Genomic DNA, 22,348 nt, shown 5'->3' on the forward strand with positions numbered 1-22,348 from the left:
GTAGTGGAGAGGAATCTCTAGTTTTAAATGTGTGTGCAATTTTCTTGTTTTTTGAAGTATACTTTTTTGTATTTTTATTTTTATTTTTCATGTTTCTAAATATTTATGACTACTGCGGTGCGTGTTTGTGTCGGGTGGGAGATGTTCGTGGGGAAGGGTTTGATTTTATATAATTTGATTCTGGATTTTCTGTTATGTTTATTTAATTTGTTGAATGGAATCAATAAAAATTTTAATAATAAAAAAAAAAAAATAAGGTAAAGAAGGTGTTGACGTTTTGTTGGAGGTGGTCAGATTCAAATGTCTACCACCGTGTGAAATCAAAATGTGGAGGAAGTAGAGAAAGTGTTGTTTTGGCAGCTTCAGGGCTCCAGACTAAAAAAACGACTAAGGAGCCATTGGCTCCTAAACAAACAATAAGGAGCCAAATGGCTGTTTTTAGTCACCAAATTACAGAATTGCTCGATTTAGATTGCTGTTCAGAAACAAGATAGAAAGCAGAAGAAAGACAGTTGATAACCCAATGATCTGAGGTTTAATAAACAGTATAGATTATATAGTTGAGAAGATACGTTTGCATTCCCTTTTGTCTCATAAATGTTCACACCCCTTTCATAATGCATACAAATATAAGAGAGAAAATATTTTTTTAATTTAATACTGCTCTTCACAATCTACATTACAGATCATTACATAGTGTAATATGCATATAGTAGTTTGTCTTCTTGAGCATCAATGAATGTTTCCACCTTGTGTAATAGTTGTGAACAAGTCCCTCAATTGTCCTAAGTGTCAAAAGCTTGATCTCATATCTATCTATCTATCTATCTATCTATCTATCTAATCATAAAATATAAAATATAGTTGTGCTCAAAAGTTTGCATACCCTGGCAGACATTTTGGCATTGATTTTGAAAATATGACTGATCATGCAACTGTCTTTTATTTAAGGATATTGATCATATGAAGCCATTTATTATCACATAGTTGTTTAGCTCCTTTTTAAATCATAATGGTAACAGAAATCACCCAAATGGCCCTGATCAAAAGTTTACATACCCTTGAATGTTTGGCCTTGTTACAGACACACAAGGTGACACACACAGGTTTAAATGGCAATTAAAGGTTAATTTCCCACACCTGTGGCTTTTTAAATTGCAATTAGTGTCTGTGTATAAATAGTCAATGAGTTTGTTAGCTCTCACGTGGATGCACTGAGCAGGCTAGATACTGAGCCATGGGGAGCAGAAAAGAACTGTCAAAAGACCTGTGTAACAAGATAATGGAACTTTATAAAGATGGAAAAGGATATAAAAAGATATCCAAAGCCTTGAAAATGCCAGTCAGTACTGTTCAATCACTTATTAAGAAGTGGAAAATTCGGGGATCTCTTACAAAGCCAAGGTCAGGTAGACCAAGAAAGATTTCAGCCACAACTGCCAGAAGAATTGTTCAGAATACAAAGAAAAGCCCACAGGTAACCTCAGGAGAAATACAAGGCTGCTCTGGAAAAAGACAGTGTGGTTGTTTCAAGGAGCACAATACGACGATACTTGAACAAAAAATAGCTGCATGGTCGAATTGCCAGAAAGAAGACAATGCCACAAAAAAGCCTGGTTACAATATGCCCGACAACACCTTGACATGCCTCACAGCTTCTGGCACACTGTAATTTGGAGTGACGAGACCAAAATAGAGGTCACAACCATAAGCGCTACGTTTGGAGAGGGGTCAACAAGTATTGTGCTCCTTAATACAACTGTATATATATCAGTATATAAATTGTTTTACAATATTGCCTTAGTCTTTTACTGTTACCAGATGGCCCAGACACAGAGACTACAAGAGTGCAAATTAAAAGAAATCCCAGATACAGTTTATTGTGCTACTCCAATCCCAATCAATAATTACCAGGAGAAAAAAAAGTGGTACACAATACGGCACTTTTCATTGTAAAGAAGCCCGAAATACACATGGGACTCTTATTTTGAAATGTTTGCGCTCCCAGTTGTGAGCTCGCTCACGGCTGGTTCGCTGAGATAGTGAATCTGAGGCTGTGTCTCGTTTGGAAGGCTGCATGCTAGGTAGGACGCGTCCTTTGAAGGCTGCAGTATACCGAGTGTCCTCCTTTAAACAAATCTCGTTTAAACGAGACAGCCTTCATAGGACAAACGGAAATGGAACGTAACATGGTTGCTATGACAGCACGCCACTCTTTAACAAGCATGAGCGCTTTGAGAAGGGAACAAAGTCCCTCTGGAAGGGAATGTATGAGGTAAATTTTAGGAGAGTTATAATGATGTAAAGAGAAAAGAAAATAGATTTTACAGTTGTACTTTTAGTCTAATAATTTATTTTAATTATATATTAATATAATTATACATATTATATACTCTGCACCCATCTACTGAGGTACTTCAACTTGGGAATTAACATTCCTTGCGTTTGAACATCATATTTATGGGCAAATTGGCATAATTGTTTTTTAGACATTTCCGTTGAAGCAAAGAATTTTGGGTTGTGAGTGCCCACGAAGGATACACCTCATGCATCCTCCGAATTCCCGTGAAAGAAAGTTGCATTCAAAGGCTGCATTCGAAGTGTCCTACTCACTTTTCTGAAACGAAACAGCCTCTGACATATGCTTCCGACAAATGCGACCTCCGGAGGACGCAGCCTTCCAAACGAGACACAGCCTCTGATTAAAACTGTTAACCTTAGTTCCTGAGTTCAAACACTCAGTTCTTTTCGGGTGATTCATGAAAAAGATCCAGTTCAAAAGAATCATTTGGTCACGACTCTCTCGCGCTGGGTTTGTTGTTGTGTGCGGTGCAGCGAGCTCATCAGAAACGGAACGGGTGAAAAGTGGCGTGAGACACACTGGTGCGTGTTCAAAAGATGTATTCAATAACTCACAAGATGATATCTGATGAAACCGCATATGAACGCACACAACCCGACTGTCACCAATGGTGACTAGATTTTAAATTATAGTCGCAATAAATTATTTTTGGTCACATTTGCGACCGTTTTAGTTGCAGTCTGGAGCCCTGAGCTTGGTTTCAACAAATGCTCTTTTTACAGTGAAGTTGCAGCTTTGAGTTCTGAAACTTACAGTATATATTTTATAATACAGTGACCTCTGTTAAATATGTTAAAAGATCAAGGAAAATTTGATCCCTCATGTCATGACTCCGTTAAGTACACTGTTAACAATAGAGCGAAACCCGTCTGGAAGTGTTTTTCCCATTAATCTCTTCCACTGGGAATTCATCAAACCCTTCGTAGAAGTGTTTTAAGCCATGAACCAAAACAACAAGCTCCGAGTTAAATCACAACCAAGTAAAAAAGTGTTTGAAAATCAGACAAAAACACAAAGATACAAGACTGTGCATTTAACGTCTCTCATGAGGGAATGAACTACAATCCCATGAAGCATTGCGAATGACAATGTAAATGAAAAATATAAAAATACTGATATGTATTTAAACAATATATTTTATATATATTTAATCTGGATCAATCAGCCATCGATCAGCATCAGCCTATATTAACTTCCTATGACTCGAACAGTGGTCTAATAATTTGGCCAAACTCATAAACCGATCACCCAGGTTGCAGCTCCTTTCAGACTTCAGCGTCACTATTATAGCATCGCAAGAGTGTGGGGAACACTGGCCAAATGTTGTAAGACAACAAACTTGATTCAGCAGTTAAGAACGATGCAGTGTGAGAGGTGTGACTGTAGCGAATTTGGTAGTATAAATGTACATGAGATGGGTTAAAGTGCCCACGTACCTCCACCATTATATGTAGGGAAACAGTATGTGTGAGCTAGGAATTAAATTAAACTGTCCTTATTTTACATTATTATGTAAGGAAATTTATAATGGAATTAGTCGCGTTCGACAACCTTTATAAATGAGATAAATGACAAATAACTAGATTATTTGTCTGAATAAAATTCTCCACCATTAAAATTGTAATACAACATCTCGTTGTATCCGCTCACAATTTCTATTGTAAGGAATTAGCTTTAATAAGGGAATTATGATTCATTCTCTTATTGGAGTAATATTCTTCACATTGCTTATTGAAAATAATATTACACATATTTAGGTACAGCTTTGAAGTGAAATCTTTTAAAACAGGGATGAAAAGTCAAATGATCTTTAAAATGGAAATATGAATAATTAATCATAACTCGTTATAATTAATTATAAATATTTGGATCAGTTAATAGAATTAACTTGATGTAGCTGAATTAACATTACAATCAATTAATCTGTTTGTCCAGCGAACACTCAGTATTGATCGTCTATCAACTCTCAGAAAGGATATTTTTCGTGGCCACAGAAAAATAACTCTTAGCATGTAGCTGTGTTCAAATCGTTAAATTGACATTGATTTACAAGCAGACCAGAATCAACTCACAAGAGTGTACACAAAAGCTTTATTTAACTAAATCACGAACCCATAACTAATCTAAACAAACACATACACACAAATCATGCATACATGGGAAATGGAAAAGTGAAAGTGAATGAAACCGGAACAGAACATGGGAATGAAGCTATGAAAAGAGTCATTTAACCATCTGAAAGAACCATCAGTTTCTTACTTCAAAGCACCTTTGTTAACAAAGTGGTTCACAGCTTATACTAAACCTCTGTTTAGTTAGTTAATTGTACGATACTTGCAATGCCTTGGCGGTTGAGAGAGCGCACGGATGCAGTCTCAGGAGAAAGTCTTGATGGTTCCTTGAGTCGATGGTGTTGAAGTTGCAATCAATTTCATCTGCGTTGAATGAAGAAATGATGATGAACTTGCGGTGTTAGTTTGACTCTGTTATGGTCGAGGAAGTTACACATGGCTTGATGTGTTTGAGGCCTGCCGGCCTGCGACCTCGCGGTCGGACCGGGTTTTTCCGGTCCCACACGAGCAGCAACCATGAGCAGAAGGGAGAAAGAGAAGAGGGAAGAGAGAAAGAGAGGAGGGGGTCACTCCAACAGTGCCCTTTAACTCCTGAGGTAGGTCACTTCTCTGGAGTTTGGCTTGATCAATGAGAAAGGTGCAATTTTCCAGCAGGAAAAGTTCCTTTGTTTGGAAGCTGACTCATTTGCATGATTGGAGTAGGCTAGCAGTTTATGCCCCTTTATGCTCTGATTAATATAACAAGCGTACAATGCATGCTATAAGGGGGTGCTATTCTCCAATGTTTAGGGCATCACACAAGGATTCATTTGATAGGAAGCATGATACCAATCATTTTACATTATTTAGTGGTTCTGTCATAAAGCATGCACAAAACGGTATACAGTACAAAAGACACTATACGAGACAGTAATAATCCTACACACAATGTCCTGAGGATAGGCATGTTCATTTATATAACAGTTTGTCTATAAATTAATGAAGAAAAGTCTGTTTTATGGGCTTTATGTGTCTTTCCTATGGGGGAATGGAGTGAGTTTCTTCTCTTCCACATTCCTTTGCTTTTGCATGTGGCTACCTTCCCCCACCTGGAATGTCTCTGAGGTCCACTAGTTGCTGGACCAGTGTCAGCAAAGGGGGAGTAAGAGCTGATAATGATTAGTGGGAGAGCAGACATCTCGGAGTCTGCTTGGGCCTACTTGGACCTTTGCTTGTTACTGTCTTGAGACGTCTGTTGGATTATTCATTAAATAATGAATAATTGTGTGTCTGATTGGTCCAGATGCTACATGACAAATATAAAAGGCTTGTGTATATGGTGTTTCACACACAACACTGCAAAGGTAAAGTGGCGCATCCTGTAAAGCTGCCTTTTTTTGTCTTCGGTCTCTGCCGGGCATAGACATCATAATAATAATACAAATTACAAGATGAGGTATTATTCAAAAATCTTTATTGAAAAACTCACGAGCAAACAGCATTAATAGTAGCACCTGTTCAGTCCCCAGACGTGCTATTTCTCCACTCATATGAGAGTGTGTGTTACCCTCAATAAAGCTCCAGCGGGAACAAGTGAAAGCTAACTTTCACTTGAAAACTAATATTTCCAGCATGTAACAAAATGCGAAGGCAGGGAGCATGTTTATAAATATGAATAAATGAATGTCACATTTATATAGCACATTTCTGACACTACACTCAAAGCACTTTACACAGTGACGGGGAATCTCCTCAACAACCACCAGTGTGCAGCATCCACCTGGATGATGTGACGGCAGCCATAGTGCGCCAGTACGCTCACCACACACCAGCTGTTGGTGGAGAGGAGAAAGTAGAGTGACACAGACAATTCATGGATGGGGATTATTTATAGAAACTACAATGTGATGCATTGTTGAAAAAAGTATTAAAATACTGAATAACAATAATTAAATTAAACAGTGACAATAAATAACCAAAACTGTCACATTAAAGCTGAAGTATGTCTTTTTCTGTGTTAAAAAACTTTCTTCTATCCCAGCTTAAAATGCAGAGACAACTGTAAATAAGCCATTGATAGGTTAATTTTCTTTGAAACGGTAAGCACTGTGTTTCTCTGGTGCTTTGAAAATGTCTCTGTTTGTTTAATGTGATCTGCTTAGACCCGCCCCAACAATGTTACTCAACCAATGGTGTGAGTTGGGGGTGGGCCAATCAATTTGTTTGACCAGTGGCAGATGGGGAGCATATTCAGAACTGTTTTGAAAACAAAGTTTAATTTTTGCAATCCCGTTTGGTGGCGCAGAATTTATGTACTTCTGCTATAAGTTTAATTGCACCTATGGGTTGTCAGTCCAACTTCAATTTGTCATTCTAATGTAGAGAATATTTTGTGTAAGTCTTGTTAACTTGTTTTTAAGGAATATTGAAAAACATTTTAAAAATAATATATATTTTTTTTGTTTTTGTTTGAATTAACAAGCCTACAGTATTTTTTTTCAGCAAAAACAAGGCAACAGCTATGATATTACCAGCAGGAAAATTGAATTAACCATGACAGTGAGCAGAAAGCTTACAAATAACCCGTTGTGATAGAGCTCCTGATAAAAAGGTTAAATGATAGTTTTGGCTGATCAGATGACAAGAAAATGGATAATCGGTATCAGCTTTAAAAATTCTGATAGGAGCATCCCTAATGGGTAGTGTAGTTCTTAGCCAGAAATTCTGTTATTAAGTTGAATTTTTGTGGACCGATGGTTTCAAGAGAAAAAAATATACCATCCCTTAACAACTTTGGAGCTCACGGAAGGTCTGTCTTTATAGGTTAATTAGTTAAAGTTAAAAATCAGTTCCCCTATGGAGAGCATGAATGCGATTCTTACTTCTGGCACTGTTGTTCTCTATTGCTCATAGTGATATGAACAAACCTCTAATCCTAAGAATTAAATTTAAGCATGCAATTCATCCTGCACCAATTGTGCTACAGACATGAATGATACCTAAATTTATGTGGGGTGTTGAAGAGAGGTGCGTTATATCAGCATTTCTCTCTTACTATGTCTAGAAGTTTTGTTAAATGTCAGAGTTCAGATACTGCACTATTTTTTTAATGCTGGTGTGAAATGTCATGAAAAATTACATGCATCTTGATTTAATGACCTTCCAAATATAGGAAAATACTTGCTTCCTTTAAAATATGATTAGTCAGTGAGGCACATCAACCTCAGATATTCAAACAAATAAAATAAAAACAATATTAACAGTTTTTTTAAGCACGGTCTGAAACCCTATTAGAGTGATAATGATGAAATCACATGCTACAAAAATGAAATGTGACCAGTTGGATCATGTTTGTGTTGTACTCAGCTGAAATGTAGTGAGAAGTGGAGTTTGGATGGACTGGCGAAGCACTTGTTAAAGAAGCAGCTGTTTAAAGACAAACTCGTGCGCTGCAGTAACTGGGATGAGTTTAATCTGACAGAAGAGCAGAAGAGATATGCTGCCATAGACGCTTACGTGAGTCTAAATAAAAGATTTCACATATCAGAACATTAACTATGTTTGCTTCATTCAGATATGCCATTATATTTCCTAACAGACTGGATTGCTCATTTATCAGAAACTACAGGAAATCACGATGTCTGGTGAGATCAGTTATTCTCTTGTTTACATGGTTTGTTGTACTGGTAGTGGAATTTACTTATGTTTATACCACGGGTCTGTTGAATGCTTGATTCTGATTGATTGACAGATGTTCTAGTACATGGGTCCCTATACGTTTTGCTTCCAGGTCACTCTGCTATGTTTTTAAGGGGGCGAAGTGAGCAGAGATGTATCTTCTGCTGTTATTACATGTATTAATTTTACAATTAAAATCCATTTCACGTACTTGCGTAGAGTATGTTTGGGCCTTAATGTTTGTTTTAATTATCTAATTTTTATTATTTCTTAAAATGTTTAAAATGTATGTAGCTAATGAATATCCTGGAAATTATCAAATTTATTTTGAGACAACATACTTATTTATAATTTTCAGTTTTGTTTAAGGTCATTAAATTACTGTCAATAACTGTCCAGTAAGTGAAAGGATAGTATTTGGGCTAAAGGCCCCTATTAAACACATTGTTTTTCTTAAGTGGGGGGAATAGATTTGTTCTGAAGAATGTTCAAAGTGGGCTCACATTGACTCATCCAGTCATATTAGAGATTAGTTTGTTTATAGAATACTTGATGTAATAAAATGCCAAATGTGTTTGAATTAACAGGAAATGGTTGAATTTTTCTGAAGTAGTTATTTTGAGTAAGCATTATCTTCATTTGTTACTCAAAAAAGCATCTTGCTGTCTCAAAATTATTTGTATTAATTGACAAATTGTTCCTTATAACAATTGCCCCGGTATCTACACGATATCACTTTAAACTCCCTAGGGGCCTTTTACTCCAAGTGTGGGGTATTCAGTAAAATAAAATCAATATTCTATAAAAAATAAATATATACATTTTTTTTTTACCTTGATACATTTTGTGACCAGAAAAAAGCTTAATTTCCTTAAGGGGTGCCTTTAGCCCCTTTGTACCCTATACTTATACTTACATCTTGGCAATTTGAAGTGATGTTGCTGCTGATGAGAGCTGCACCAAATACAGGTGATCTCTCTCAGTTTCTCTTTCTCTCTCTCGCTCGCATGCACACACACGCATGCACAACATTGTTACTCCAATAAGTGCTTCAGTAAAACAGCGCAATCTTCCGTTGCGAGTTCTAAAGTGACGTTTTCGAAGTAGCAATGAAAGCTCAGACTGTATCAAAGCAAGACGCTGAATCCGTGGCTTAAGAAATTAGTTCCACTCACAAGAGCTTTTCAGGGACTAAAACCAGAAAATGTCTTGAGAGAAAACCCCAAACAGTCTTCAGGTGTGGTAACCGTGGTACAAGCAGAATAATTGACTCCGACCCATTAAATTATTGAAAAATAATGCACACCCGCTGCGCATTGTGGCCGCATTACCACCTCAGGGTGTGCATTATTTTTCAATAATTCAACTGCCCGTCATCAATTATTTCTTGAAATGGTCAAATCATGTTTTGGCACTCTTTAACTGCTTGACTACTTATAGGTTTTTATATCTGTTGCTGTCTCTCTGATATTATTTGTTTGTAGGACGCTCAGGATGCTCAGCACATGATTTGAAGCAGAGAGTCTTTCAGATTGCTGGTGATCTTAAAGAACTTGCTAATGGTATTCAAGATGAACTCATCTGCACAGGCAGGTCAGTGATTCGCTGTCAGCTAAATGTTTTACACTAGTTAGTGGATGTCACAGTGGACTTACTGTTCAGCGCACATTATTTAATCAGGGTCTTATTTTTTATAGTAAAATTCCCCTGAGGTGATATTGATGAAGGTTATCTTTGCACAAAAGCAGTCATCATTTAGTTTTTTCCATGACCATTTTCCACCCTCCCTGGACCTTAAAATTACAGTTAACAGAGCATTTTTGCTGCTGTGCCTTTAAAGGGTGGCTCACCCCAAAATGAAAATACTCTCATCATTTACTCACCCTCATGCCATCCCAGATGTGTATGACTTTCTTCCTTCTGCAGAACACAAATGATGCTTTTTAGAAGAATATTTCAGCTCAGTAGGTCAATACAATGCAAGTGAATGGTGATGAGATGAGAGAATTTTATTTTTGGGTGAACTATTCCTTTAAGACTTCAATGTAAATGCCCTCTTCACATGTGAAATGAGTAACAGTGCTTAGATGTGCTGTGGGTTTGTCCAATATATTTGGCCATGCATGTTACTTTTATTGTTAGGATGTGTATGTACAGTACTGTGCAAAAGTTGTAGGCACTTGTGAAAAATGTTGCATAGTAAGGATGTTTTAAAAAAGAATGACATAAATAGTTTTCATTTAACACCATACAAAGTCCCAGTAAACATATAAAAAGCTAAATCAATTTTGATTTCAAAACAGCACCAATTCTCCTAGGTACACCTGGACACAGTTTTTCTTAGTTGTTGGCAGATAGGATGTGCCAAGCTTCTTGGAGAATTCGCCACAGTTCTTCTATCTATTTAGGCTGTCTCAATTGCTTCTGTCTCTTCATGTAATCCCAGACTGACTCGATGTTCAGTGGGGGACTCTGAGGGGGCCATGCCATCTGTTGCAGGGCTCACTGTTCTTCTATTCTGTTCTATTAGCAAAAGGGATGTTTGGGAGTCTAAAATGTATATTTCCTATTGACATAAATGGAGATACAAAAAGACAAAAATTTTGTGAAGCATCTTATGTGCCTAAAACATTTGCACAGTACTGTGTGTGTGTGTGTGTGTGTGTGTGTGTGTGTGTGTGTGTGTGTGTGTATACAGGTGCATCTCAATAAATTAGAATGTCGTGGAAAAGTTCATTTATTTCAGTAATTCAACTCAAATTGTGAAACTCGTGTATTAAATAAATTCAATGCACACAGACTGAAGTAGTTTAAGTCTTTGGTTCTTTTAATTGTGATGATTTTGGCTCACATTTAACAAAAACCCACCAATTCACAACCTCAACAAATTAGAATACATCATAAGACCAATGAAAAAAACATTTTTAGTGAATTGTTGGCCTTCTGGAAAGTATGTTCATTTACTGTATATGTACTCAATACTTGGTAGGGGCTCCTTTTTGCTTTATTTACTGCCTCAATTCGGCATGGCATGGAGGTGATCAGTTTGTGGCACTGCCGAGGTGGCATGGAAGCCCAGGTTTCTTTGACAGTGGCCTTCAGCTCATCTGCATTTTTTGGTCTCTTGTTTCTCATTTTCCTCTTGACAATACCCCATAGATTCTCTATGGGGTTCAGGTCTGGTGAGTTTGCTGGCCAGTCAAGCACACCAACACCATGGTCATTTAACCAACTTTTGGTGCTTTTGGCAGTGTGGGCAGGTGCCAAATCCTGCTGGAAAATGAAATCAGCATCTTTAAAAAGCTGGTCAGCAGAAGGAAGCCTGAAGTGCTCCAAAATTTCTTGGTAAATGGGTGCAGTGACTTTGCTTTTCAAAAAACACAATGGACCAACACCAGCAGATGAAATTGCACCCCAAATCATCACAGACTGTGGAAACTTAACACTGGACTTCAAGCAACTTGGGCTATGAGCTTCTCCACCCTTCCTCCAGACTCTAGGACCTTGGTTTCCAAATGAAATACAAAACTTGCTCTCATCTGAAAAGAGGACTTTGGACCACTGGGCAACAGTCCAGTTCTTCTTCTCCTTAGCCCAGGTAAGATGCCTCTGACGTTGTCTGTGGTTCAGGAGTGGCTTAACAAGAGGAATACGACAACTGTAGCCAAATTCCTTGACATGTCTGTGTGTGGTGGCTCTTGATGCCTTGACCCCAGCCTCAGTCCATTCCTTGTGAAGTTCACCCAAATTCTTGAATCGATTTTGCTTGACAATCATAAGGCTGCGGTTCTCTCGGTTGGTTGTGCATCTTTTTCTTCCACACTTTTTCCTTCCACTCAACTTTCTGTTAACATGCTTGGATACAGCACTCTGTGAACAGCCAGCTTCTTTGGCAATGAATGTTTGTGGCTTACCCTCCTTGTGAAGGGTGTCAATGATTGTCTTCTGGACAACTGTCAGATCAGCAGTCTTCCCCATGATTGTGTAGCCTAGTGAACCAAACTGAGAGACCATTTTGAAGGCTCAGGAAACCTTTGCAGGTGTTTTGAGTTGATTAGCTGATTGGCATGTCACCGTATTCTAATTTTTTGAGATAGTGAATTGGTGGGTTTTTGTTAAATGTGAGCCAAAATCATCACAATTAAAAGAACCAAAGACTTAAACTACTTCAGTCTGTGTGCATCGAATTTATTTAATACACGAGTTTCACAATTTGAGTTGAATTACTGAAATAAATGAACTTTTCCACGACATTCTAATTTATTGAGATGCACCTGTGTGTGTATATATATATATATATATATATATATATATATATATATATATATATATATATATATATATATATATATATATAAAATATTCTGCTTAGGTAGCCAAAAGTTTTGCCCAATAGATATAGGATTTGCTCAGCAAGAACAAAAGTTAGAGGGATCATTGGATGTGACCCATTTAACATATTTGCTTAATGTAGATGCAAAAAAGTTGAAGTCAATTCAAAATCACAAAGCTTACATTTCACAAATCTACATTCAATGGTAGATAATTCTCTCAGTGCATGATTCATTTTAATAATAATGTAAGTTGTGTTGATTCTAAGTTGATTTTGTCTTGCAGTGTTGTGAGTCTTGTAGATGATCTGTCTCACACTCTTGCATCTCTAAGATGCTTGTTGTTGAATTGCAACAAAACAGCTGAAAAATCAGTAGAAGAACAGCCATCTTTAAAGCACAACCTCCAGGATACTAAAACCAAGACAGATCATGAAGCACTTTCCACATCATCTGAGAAGCAGTGTGAGGAAGACTCCAGCAAATGCACTGATGTCCATTCTGAGTGCCTGATGTCTCTGGACATCTCTGAATATGAGCTGCAGATGATGGAGCAGCAGGCCAGACAGGAGCAGCTGGAGGAGGAGTGCATTCTCGCTTTCCAGGTGCACATCACTTACATATGGCACTTTCCATTAATACGGTACAAAATAGGTCATTTTTGTCCGATTTGGAAGTTCGATTGGTTTGGGCTTTTTAATGGCCAAAGTCAATATCTAGAGAGTGGGGTGTCTGATATATTACATCACACAATATAATATTATAGGAATTGACATGTATTAAATTAACTATTATTTTGCATAATATTTACTTTCACACAAAAACTTTAGCTTCGTAAATTTTTTAAAATAAATCTTAAAGAAAAAAAAACAAATTTTTTTCAGGGATTTTTTTTTAGTTTATTTTCTAGCAGCTTCTCCTATTTGAATAATTTGTTCATACGTGAAGCACCTGAAGCACTTTGAACCTAAAGTTCTTCTCTCGTGCGAATGCATCGGTCGAACAGTACATTTTTTTAAATTCTTTTCCAACACATGTTCAGTGATTGGAGGTGCTAAACCTTCACAAAATGTTGATCGTCAAGCTCTTGATGTCAAATTAAGTATTATATGAGCTGTTTTATTTTACCTTTATATGAGGATTATAAATTTGCAACCATGTCACCAAAATTTTGGGCATGTCATTTAAAACCCCTAAATTTAACTGTTGGGGAATACAGCTTAACCCAGTAAAGAGTCCACTATGAACACTGACCCAGAGTCAAGGTTACAATCAATTGACTGAGTTTACTGCAGACAAAGTGTTTTCCATTCTCCACAATTCCAATGGCAACCAACAGAAAGACAGGTTACGGATGGACTCAGTGCACGACACACAGCCTACACGTTTCCGGTAAAATCTCAGGGCCATAACGAGCTTCTGGTATCGTATTCAGCTAACGCGAAAGTGTCGAGTTAAAACAAAACTTAACATTATTTAACAACAGCAACAGCTCTGTGTCTCAGTGTGCAATGGATATTGTCCAATGTCATCTGCAGAAACTCCTTGAAATAATGCACGTGAAAAGTACGTTTCCCCCAAGTCGTCTTGACAGCGTAGAGAAATAGTTTCCGGCGCTGTGCCGGAAGTAAGTGATATGCCATTCTTAAAAGTGATTCAAAGCCATAATTAACTAAGGTTATAGGTCAGATGGAGCTGGAATACATTTTAAAGTTAGGAACAACAGAAATACACACAAAAGGATCAATGGTTGGTATCACTTTCCAAACATTTCTAATCCTATTAAAAGTAATGTAAATTAGGCTTTTTTAAAGATACATTACAGTAGATGTCATTTCAAAATGTTGTTGTGCACTGTAAAATCGTGACGACCTGTAATTGTTATCTTAAGGACCTATTTCTTTTTGATTAAACCCTTAATATTTGTTTTGTTGGTGTAACCTAATGTAGTCCGTTTTATTCAGTGATGTTAAATCATATTTTTGACTTAACATCTAAATTGTTATAATTTATAAGTTCAAATTTTTTTTTTCAGGGAGGATTATGGGGTGGGAGTGGTGAGACTACTGGTCTGAAATTTTACCCCAGTCTGGCCCAGGCTACAGTAGAGAAAACAAGATTTTTATTTAATGGGGAAAAATCAAGCAATAACAGGGTTGCACGGAAAAATGTGAGACACATCTTAATGTGATGTTTTTGTTTTTTTACTACAATGAATTCGATAGCAGTTCAATAGTGTTTTTTTTATTTTTTATATTGGAGTCAGTCGAGAATGTCAAGACCTCACCAATTTTAGGGGTGAAAGGATACAGATATTCGAGGTGATCAAAACAGGCTACTTTTCGTGATAGGTTCATTGTATGTTAGGTAATAGTTTGACATATCTAATTGTTTTTACAACAAAAAACATGGTCTCAAAATGTAATGGGACACCAAAATGAATTAGATTTGTAGAAGGTGCCATCTGTTTCCAGCTCTTGTGTGATTTACTGATGTTTTTATGATTGTCATGGTTTCATCAGACGCAGGAGAACTCTCATGACGTTCAGAGTGATGAGGATCTTGATGATGAAATGATGAAGGTGAGCGCAACATTTATTTCGCAGTTGATGATAAATCCAGTTCCGTTTAAACAGATTTGATAGTTTTAGCCTAGAGAAGCAAAAGTCCTTCTCCCATTACGTCTGTTTAAAAATATATTGCAGCTAAATTGAACAGATTATATTAGCATTCCCATTACTGCAGTTGTGTTGTCATATTGTCTCTGTCTTAAGACTCAAATGATGTTAATTGTTTGAATTAAAATGTGATAATCTTGACTCTTGTCATGTTTTCAGTTGGCTGATGATGTAGAGAGATTAAAGGATGGGGATGATCATGAGAAACGTGTCCCTCAGTCTGCTAATGAAGATGAAGATGAGGAGGTTGCGGAAGATGAGGATGAGGAGTTTGGTAAGTGGATTTTTTTAGATGAACTGTGTGCCATAAACATGAGTAGTCTTCCCAGAGTCATGTGCAGTATTTTAAAATACAGTAATATATTTTTGTGATCATGCAGTCATCTTTGACTGATTCCTATTAATGATTCATATTCATTCGTTGCTCTGCTTATTGAATCTGCTTATGTTAGCCATAATAGCTTTATATATTAGCGGCATATAATATTATGCCCTCTATCACAACTCTAGTGTCCTGAGAGTAATTCTTAAATTGTATACTGCAGTAGCGGCTAACAAAATGAGTATTTGAATATTTTAAGATCAGTTTCGTTGTTTTCTAATTCATAAGAACCATAAGATTTTCCTTGTAATTAATATAAACATCAACCAAAAGTCACTTTTGAATTTTGGATTGTGTGCTTTTATTCTGTCATTTCTAATGGAAAATCCAGAATGCATGCTTTGAAGCAGCTTGAAAAACTGTTCAAATGTACATGATACATCATGTTGTTAATAAGTCAGGTTTCATGTTGTATTTAAGCAGCAGTGGTGAATTTGAACAAACTCTTTTGCACTATGTGTAGATTCAAGTCTCCCACAACCAACTCCTGAACAAATTAAATGTCTGAAAATGTATTTTGGACATCACAGCTTCAAACCGTAAGTTTTCAAACATAAGCAATAGTTTGTATTGTGCTGTTTCACAGTTGACCTGATGTATATTTCTGTCTTTTGTGTTTTAAGTGCTTGTTTTAAATGTGATCTGTCATATGATGCTCATGACTCTGTTTTCAGCGTTCAGTGGAAAGTGATTCAATCTGTTCTTGCTGAGAGGAGGGATAACCTGGTTGTCATGGCAACTGGTATACATTCTCTCCTTTATAGTATAGTAATATGCTTATAGTATTTATATTTCATTTTCACACCTTTGTGTAACTGAGGGCGTTTTCACACCTAGTTCATTTGAGCACTCCAAGCACTCTCAGAGTGGTATAGCGTGTATATGTGAACAACCCAAGTGGTCCCAGTTCCCCCAAAAAGGACCTAAAAGGGAATCGTACTCAGACCACATCAGGAGGTGGTCCGAGTACAGTTTGTTTGTGGGTCCTTTTGTGGTTCGATTGATTTGTGCGATGTGAAAGCAAAGAGGTACCAGTCTGCTTTGCATTTTATAATATAAGTACCTCGTGGCTTGCCATACATAGCTGTATTACATACTTCATATTCCAGTCACAATTTACTGTCCACATATGGGAATTTTAATATAGATATACCATGATGTGCTTTTGTGTCTCATATTCCGTTCTTGTTGTATTATTTGAGCACCTAAAATGAACTGACCGGCCGCATTCAGAGCAGTGAGTTAAGATGAACCGCTTTAAAGTGCTCTGATGGTCATACAGTCTACGGAGGTTTGCGCCAAACTCCCACAAAAATACAAGTGAGGATTTTTATAGTTTCATTTTAATGTTATTTGCGCAATGGCAAATGTTCTTGGCTCATACACACATTGTAAATACACGCAGGAGGAGACGCTTGCTTGCTCCATTACTCTCTAGATGATAAAGAAACATATTTTCAAATGCGCATAGAATTTCAAATGTTTTCCTTCATGCTAAATAAGGGAGTAACAAGGTAAAAGGGAAAGGAGGCGGCGAGAACCGGCTTAAGAACACAAATAATCATTTAATTATTAACTTAAACAAAAAGACAAACACAAACACATGCCGGGCAGCTGCCCGTAACACTCTCTCTCTCTGGAACTGCCGCCTCCGGTCGCCTTTATTCCTCTCATGGGCTTGATTAGCCTGATTAGGGTCTGGGTGTGCAGCATCACGACCCGGCCCTGCCCTCCTCCCTGCCACACTCCTTCCTCCTTTCCTTCAGGCCGGGGAGCCCCCGCCTGCCGGCAGGTCATACCCGCCTCTTCGGACCTGGGAGGGTGACAAAGGGAGGGAAAAAAAACGAGAGGGAAAGGCCAACACGGAGCGACAGCGGGAGAGAGAGAGAAAAAAAAAATTACTCGCTGGTTCTCTGATACGCCGTAGCCTGGTCCTCGGCCACTCCTCCACCCTCTAGTGGACGACAGCCAGGCCTCCCCGGGTAGATCGGAGGCAGTCCTCCGGCCCCTGGCAGATGGAACGCCCCGCTGCGTTTTCTCCCCCGCCCCTGGCAGCGGTTCTTCAGCTCCAGGTGGTCGGCCAGGAGCCCCTCGCGGTCGGCGGACCTCTCGACCCCGCCACGTTTTAGCGGCTGGTAGGGGTCTCCTCCACCCCTGGCAGCGGCCCTGACTGCTCCAGGCAGTTGGCTAGGAGCCCCTCCTCCCCTCACGGTTGGTGGCCGTTCCTGTGCTCTCAGGCGGCCGGGCTCCTCCGTTCCCCGGCGGATGGCCACGGCTGCTCCGTTGGGGTGGATGGTAGTGGCGAGGACTCTACTACGGCGCATCCCTCCTCCTTCCCGGGTTGTTGGCACCAGTGTAACAAGGTAAAAGGGAAAGGAGGAGGTGAGAACCGGCTTAACAACATAAATTATCATTTAATGATTAACTTAAACAAAAAGACAAACACATGCCGGGCAGCTGCCCGTAACACGCACTCTCTCTCTCTCTCTCTCTCTCTCTCTCTCTTTCTGGAACTGCCACCTCTGGTCGCCTTTATCCCTCTTGTGGGCTTGATTAGGGGCCGGGTGTGCGGCATCACGACACAGCCCCGCCCTTCTCCTCGGCTTGTAGGTTTTATTGGAGAGCCTCAACATAACGTGAGAGAGTGAAGATTTTAGGACAGTATACATTATTACTATTGCATAATGTAATATAATTGGCAGTGTTGTCTGGGTTTCATAAATGATATAACTTATAAAATATGACTTTTGTAATTCTATCCCTTTGCAATAATTTATGAAAAATGCAATTATCTTTAAAGCATTAAAAGTAATCATATAGCCCCATTTTATTATGATTTCAAGTTAAACATCAATAAATTACTACTTAAGGTGTAGGCCTATCTGTAATAAGCATACGTACACCTTAAGAAGTATGACAGTTTGTATGACAATAGCTTATCATAATAATCACAATTATTTATGAAACATTTTTGTAAGCCAAATTTCATAATCATGACAGCCCTATCTGCAATGAGGTCTGTATTCTTATGGAGCTGTGGTGTGAACAACAAGGGGTCTGAAACTGAGTCCTCTTTTATGTCCACTTACATTGTGAACGCCAAAAGCACTGAGATCATTTGCGGCTGGTTCCCTTTGTGGTTCACTTTAACTGAACTGGGTTTGGTTCACTTAAAACGTACTATATGTGAAACCACCCTGAATCAATTTATAAATGTGGTTTAAATGCACATGTGCCATAGAGTTCAGTAAGTGCATTTATTTACACTACCATTAGAGTATAGATTAAATATTTCAACACAAAATTAATATGGATTGGATGTGTCATTTTCTAAATTCAACTTGTAATTAGGATTGCTTTTAATTGTGCTAAATCTTACTGAATTTTAAATCAGAACATTTATTCTGAAAAAGTATTTACCTATGCATTTACGTGTTAAATAATTGAATCTCAGTAATTAATGCGTGTTTGTGTTGTCAGGTTATGGGAAGAGTTTGTGTTTTCAGTTTCCTCCAGTGTACTGTCAGAACATCAGTGTGGTCATCTCACCTCTCATCGCTCTGATGGAGGATCAGGTGCTGCAGCTACAGTACGTCAGCGCCATCAGTTTGACTTTAATGATCCTCTTCAGCACATTATTAGCAAATGTGCATTCAGGGCTTTAAAAAAAGGTTTAGATTATGTTGCACATATCTGCTGATGTTCAGGTGTCAGTCACAGCTGAAACCCCATGGCAGCTTTAGCAAGAACATTGTGTTTGTTCTGTCAGTATCACTGGTCAACTGTTATCTTTCAAGCTGGGTGGCTGACGGCGAGGGCAGAATCTGCAGAAAACTCAACAGAATTAAAACACCATCATCACAAAGTTCTACACATCCCCGTACCTTACGTGTTCCTTTATTCAATCTATTGGCTAGTTCCTTTCAAAGTGCAGTACTCTCAGCTTTGTTTACATTTTTTAACTCTTAAACTCTGCTGGTGTGGGTGGGGCCAGGAGTGTGTAATAAATGTATGCTTAAAATATAAAAGTGGATAAATAAATAGTCATATGTAGTATCATTTGAAAGCCATTTGAATTAAAATAAAAATCCATCACGTTTGGATTTATGCTACATAAAATAACAAGATAAGACCTGAAAACCTTTGTGTGGCAAATGAGTGGCACCTTCTGGTAATGATAATTTTTCACATAGCACTAAAATCATATATCAACTGAAAGCTCTCTTTCTCAGGAATGTGACAATGCTGTTTGTTGCCACCACAGTTATTAAAAAAAATCACAAAGTGAAATACGATCTCTGTAAGATAGCAGACTATGGTGAGCATACTGGTGCACTATGGCTGCCGTCGCATCATCCAGGTGGGTGCTGCACACTGGTGGAGGTTGAGGAGAGTCCCCTATTCACTTTGTAAAGTGCTTTGAGTGTAGTGTCCAAAAAAGTGCTATATAAATGCAGCATTCATTCTAAACCTAACCTTAACCTTACCTTTAGAAAAATAACCTTGGTTTTACTATGGTAACATAGTTTCACCATGGTATTTTTTTTGTAAATTTACAGTAACCACAAAATTAACCGTGGTTACTATATTAACAACATATTACTGTACTTGACATTCACCATGACCAAGCAGCGTCAACATTTATATACATTCTTATCTATTATTTTAAGTAGTATTAAATATTAAGAGTGGAATCAGGAAATCAGATGGGAGAAAGAGTGGGAGATTCGAACCACGGTTGCTTGGACAACAGTACACATTCTCACACCACCTTTACTTACGCCACTGCAGCGACATCTATTGTTTGATTTGTTGTATATTTCTTTGGTTCCAGCAGACTATTGGGGTGTAAATAGCTGCACTGTGTGACAGATGCTATTTACACTGGGTGCAAATAGACACTGTTAAATAAAATGATTCATCATTAGATTCTAAACATTATAATAATAAATACAATATTGAATTAGTGGATTTATTTTTTATTTGGGAAGTTTTCTGTTAAATCAGACTAATATTTTTCAGTTAGTCAACTATATGTGTGTAAGGTGAGCTTTTAAGTATAGGTGTGAAAAATTGCAGGTGGCAGCCAAAATATGCAGCAGAGCTGAAGTGGTTAAACCATTCCACAGATTTCCCCCCAAAATCAAGAACATGTGAAAAAGGACATATTCCATCTTGCCTCAGCGATTACCAGTATAATGCCTGTATATAATACAATTTATGATTGCAAATGACATAAACATTCATGTTACGCTATTTTATTACAATTAAAATTTGCCCATTATCCAGTCTTTATCCTTCTGTAATCAGTAATCAGGATGTAAATGTGATTACATTTCACCTAATGAGAACTCTGCTAAAATACCTTTCTTTCTGTTTGCGTTACAGAATGTCAAACATTACTGCTTGTTTTCTTGGATCTGCTCAGACCAGAAATCTGTTTGAGGAGGTGAAGAGGTGAGGAGAGCTTCAGATCAGAGGATTCACATTGGGCCTGTACACTGATGTGACACTACTTTTGCTCTCTCTGCTTTTCAGGGGTCATTTCAGAGTGGTGTATATGACGCCTGAATTCTGTTCGGGGAATATTCCTCTGCTAGTGCAGCTCAACAGGACACTCGGTAAGTGGAACTGAATGTAATAAAATCACACTACTGTATATTGATATAAAATGGTTGTTTAATTGTAATTGAGTGCATATCTTTGCCATGTGTTTGTAGGTCTGTCTCTGGTTGCTGTGGATGAGGCTCATTGTATCTCTCAGTGGGGTCATGATTTCAGGAGTGCTTATCGTGACCTGGGCAAACTCAAGAAAAACCTCCCTGGTGTGAGTTATTATTATGATCATACAACTGATCGAAATCACTTAAGAATTCATTTTCAACACACAAATGATTGCATTTATATTATTCATTTTTTTTTCAGGTTCCTATTTTGGCGCTCACGGCCACGGCAAGTCCGTCTATCCGTGATGACATCGTTAAGAGTCTTCACCTGAGCAATACCATCATCACCTGCACCTCGTTTGACCGGCCCAACCTCTACCTGGATGTCAATCGCAAGAGCGGCGATGTTATGCAAGACATCAAGCGATTTCTCATTAAAAAGAAAGGGTAGGCCGTGGTGATTACCTTTTAAAAAGGATTGGTTCCCAAAACCATTTTGGCTCTGCAATGTATAAAGACTGACCAGCATTTATGACCGTTTTGATCAATAAAGTGAAGCGTCACCATTTTTAGAAAATATCCTTTAATAGTGTCAGTATTTCATCAATTCATGTACATTAATTTTAGTCAGTTTTAATCCGACTGAAATGTCGATGGAAATAACATTTGATGAAATGTATCAAACTGTAACAGACCAAAATGTAACAAAATATTCAATCATTTTAAAAATGCATTCGTGCATTCCCATCAAGACCTGTAAAGGAGGAAGGTCTTGATGGGAATGCACGAACAAGAAGCAGTGAAAGGAATCCAGCGTCCAGCTGCGGGGGGTTTCACGGACACATCCCTGACCGCTGCCTCACCACCAGGAGATGTTCAGGTATTAATGGAGCTAAACATCTGTGATGGGTGTCTCCTGGCTGATGACCCCGTAGCTGGATGACTGAAGGCACAGGCAGAGGTGCAACAGGCAATAATGCACAGCAGGTTTAGACAGCTACCTGTCCATCTGAAAGATTAATATGTTTAATATATAAAATTAAACAATGTGAGAGAGCTGTCGTGAAAAACTGAGCTCCAGAAATAAATGCATATAATGAATTTAAGGAAGTATGAGCTACTTTTAGAAGTTACTCTGTTGTGAATTCCTCACGTTTAGATATTGCATTACGTGTAGCACGATTTTAAGGAAACGGGGTG

General features: G+C 38.0%; 1 protein-coding gene across 2 annotated transcripts in view; it reads left to right on the forward strand.

Annotated features, from left to right (window-relative positions):
• Nucleotides 1-22,348, forward strand: part of LOC127432325 (bifunctional 3'-5' exonuclease/ATP-dependent helicase WRN-like) — a 71,389-nt gene that overhangs the window by 13,485 nt on the left and 35,556 nt on the right. For both annotated transcript variants that reach the window (XM_051683224.1, XM_051683226.1), the window contains exons 6-18: nucleotides 7,780-7,929; nucleotides 8,012-8,057; nucleotides 9,576-9,684; nucleotides 12,709-13,027; nucleotides 14,945-15,004; nucleotides 15,260-15,374; nucleotides 15,946-16,021; nucleotides 16,157-16,224; nucleotides 18,963-19,071; nucleotides 20,871-20,939; nucleotides 21,021-21,103; nucleotides 21,203-21,309; nucleotides 21,408-21,595. In XM_051683224.1, the coding sequence (XP_051539184.1) occupies nucleotides 7,780-7,929; nucleotides 8,012-8,057; nucleotides 9,576-9,684; nucleotides 12,709-13,027; nucleotides 14,945-15,004; nucleotides 15,260-15,374; nucleotides 15,946-16,021; nucleotides 16,157-16,224; nucleotides 18,963-19,071; nucleotides 20,871-20,939; nucleotides 21,021-21,103; nucleotides 21,203-21,309; nucleotides 21,408-21,595 (1,499 nt within the window). The remainder of the gene's footprint in view (nucleotides 1-7,779; nucleotides 7,930-8,011; nucleotides 8,058-9,575; nucleotides 9,685-12,708; nucleotides 13,028-14,944; nucleotides 15,005-15,259; nucleotides 15,375-15,945; nucleotides 16,022-16,156; nucleotides 16,225-18,962; nucleotides 19,072-20,870; nucleotides 20,940-21,020; nucleotides 21,104-21,202; nucleotides 21,310-21,407; nucleotides 21,596-22,348) is intronic.

The sequence above is a fragment of the Myxocyprinus asiaticus genome, chromosome 42 (genome assembly GCF_019703515.2).
Source record: "Myxocyprinus asiaticus isolate MX2 ecotype Aquarium Trade chromosome 42, UBuf_Myxa_2, whole genome shotgun sequence".
Lineage (NCBI taxonomy): Eukaryota > Metazoa > Chordata > Actinopteri > Cypriniformes > Catostomidae > Myxocyprinus > Myxocyprinus asiaticus.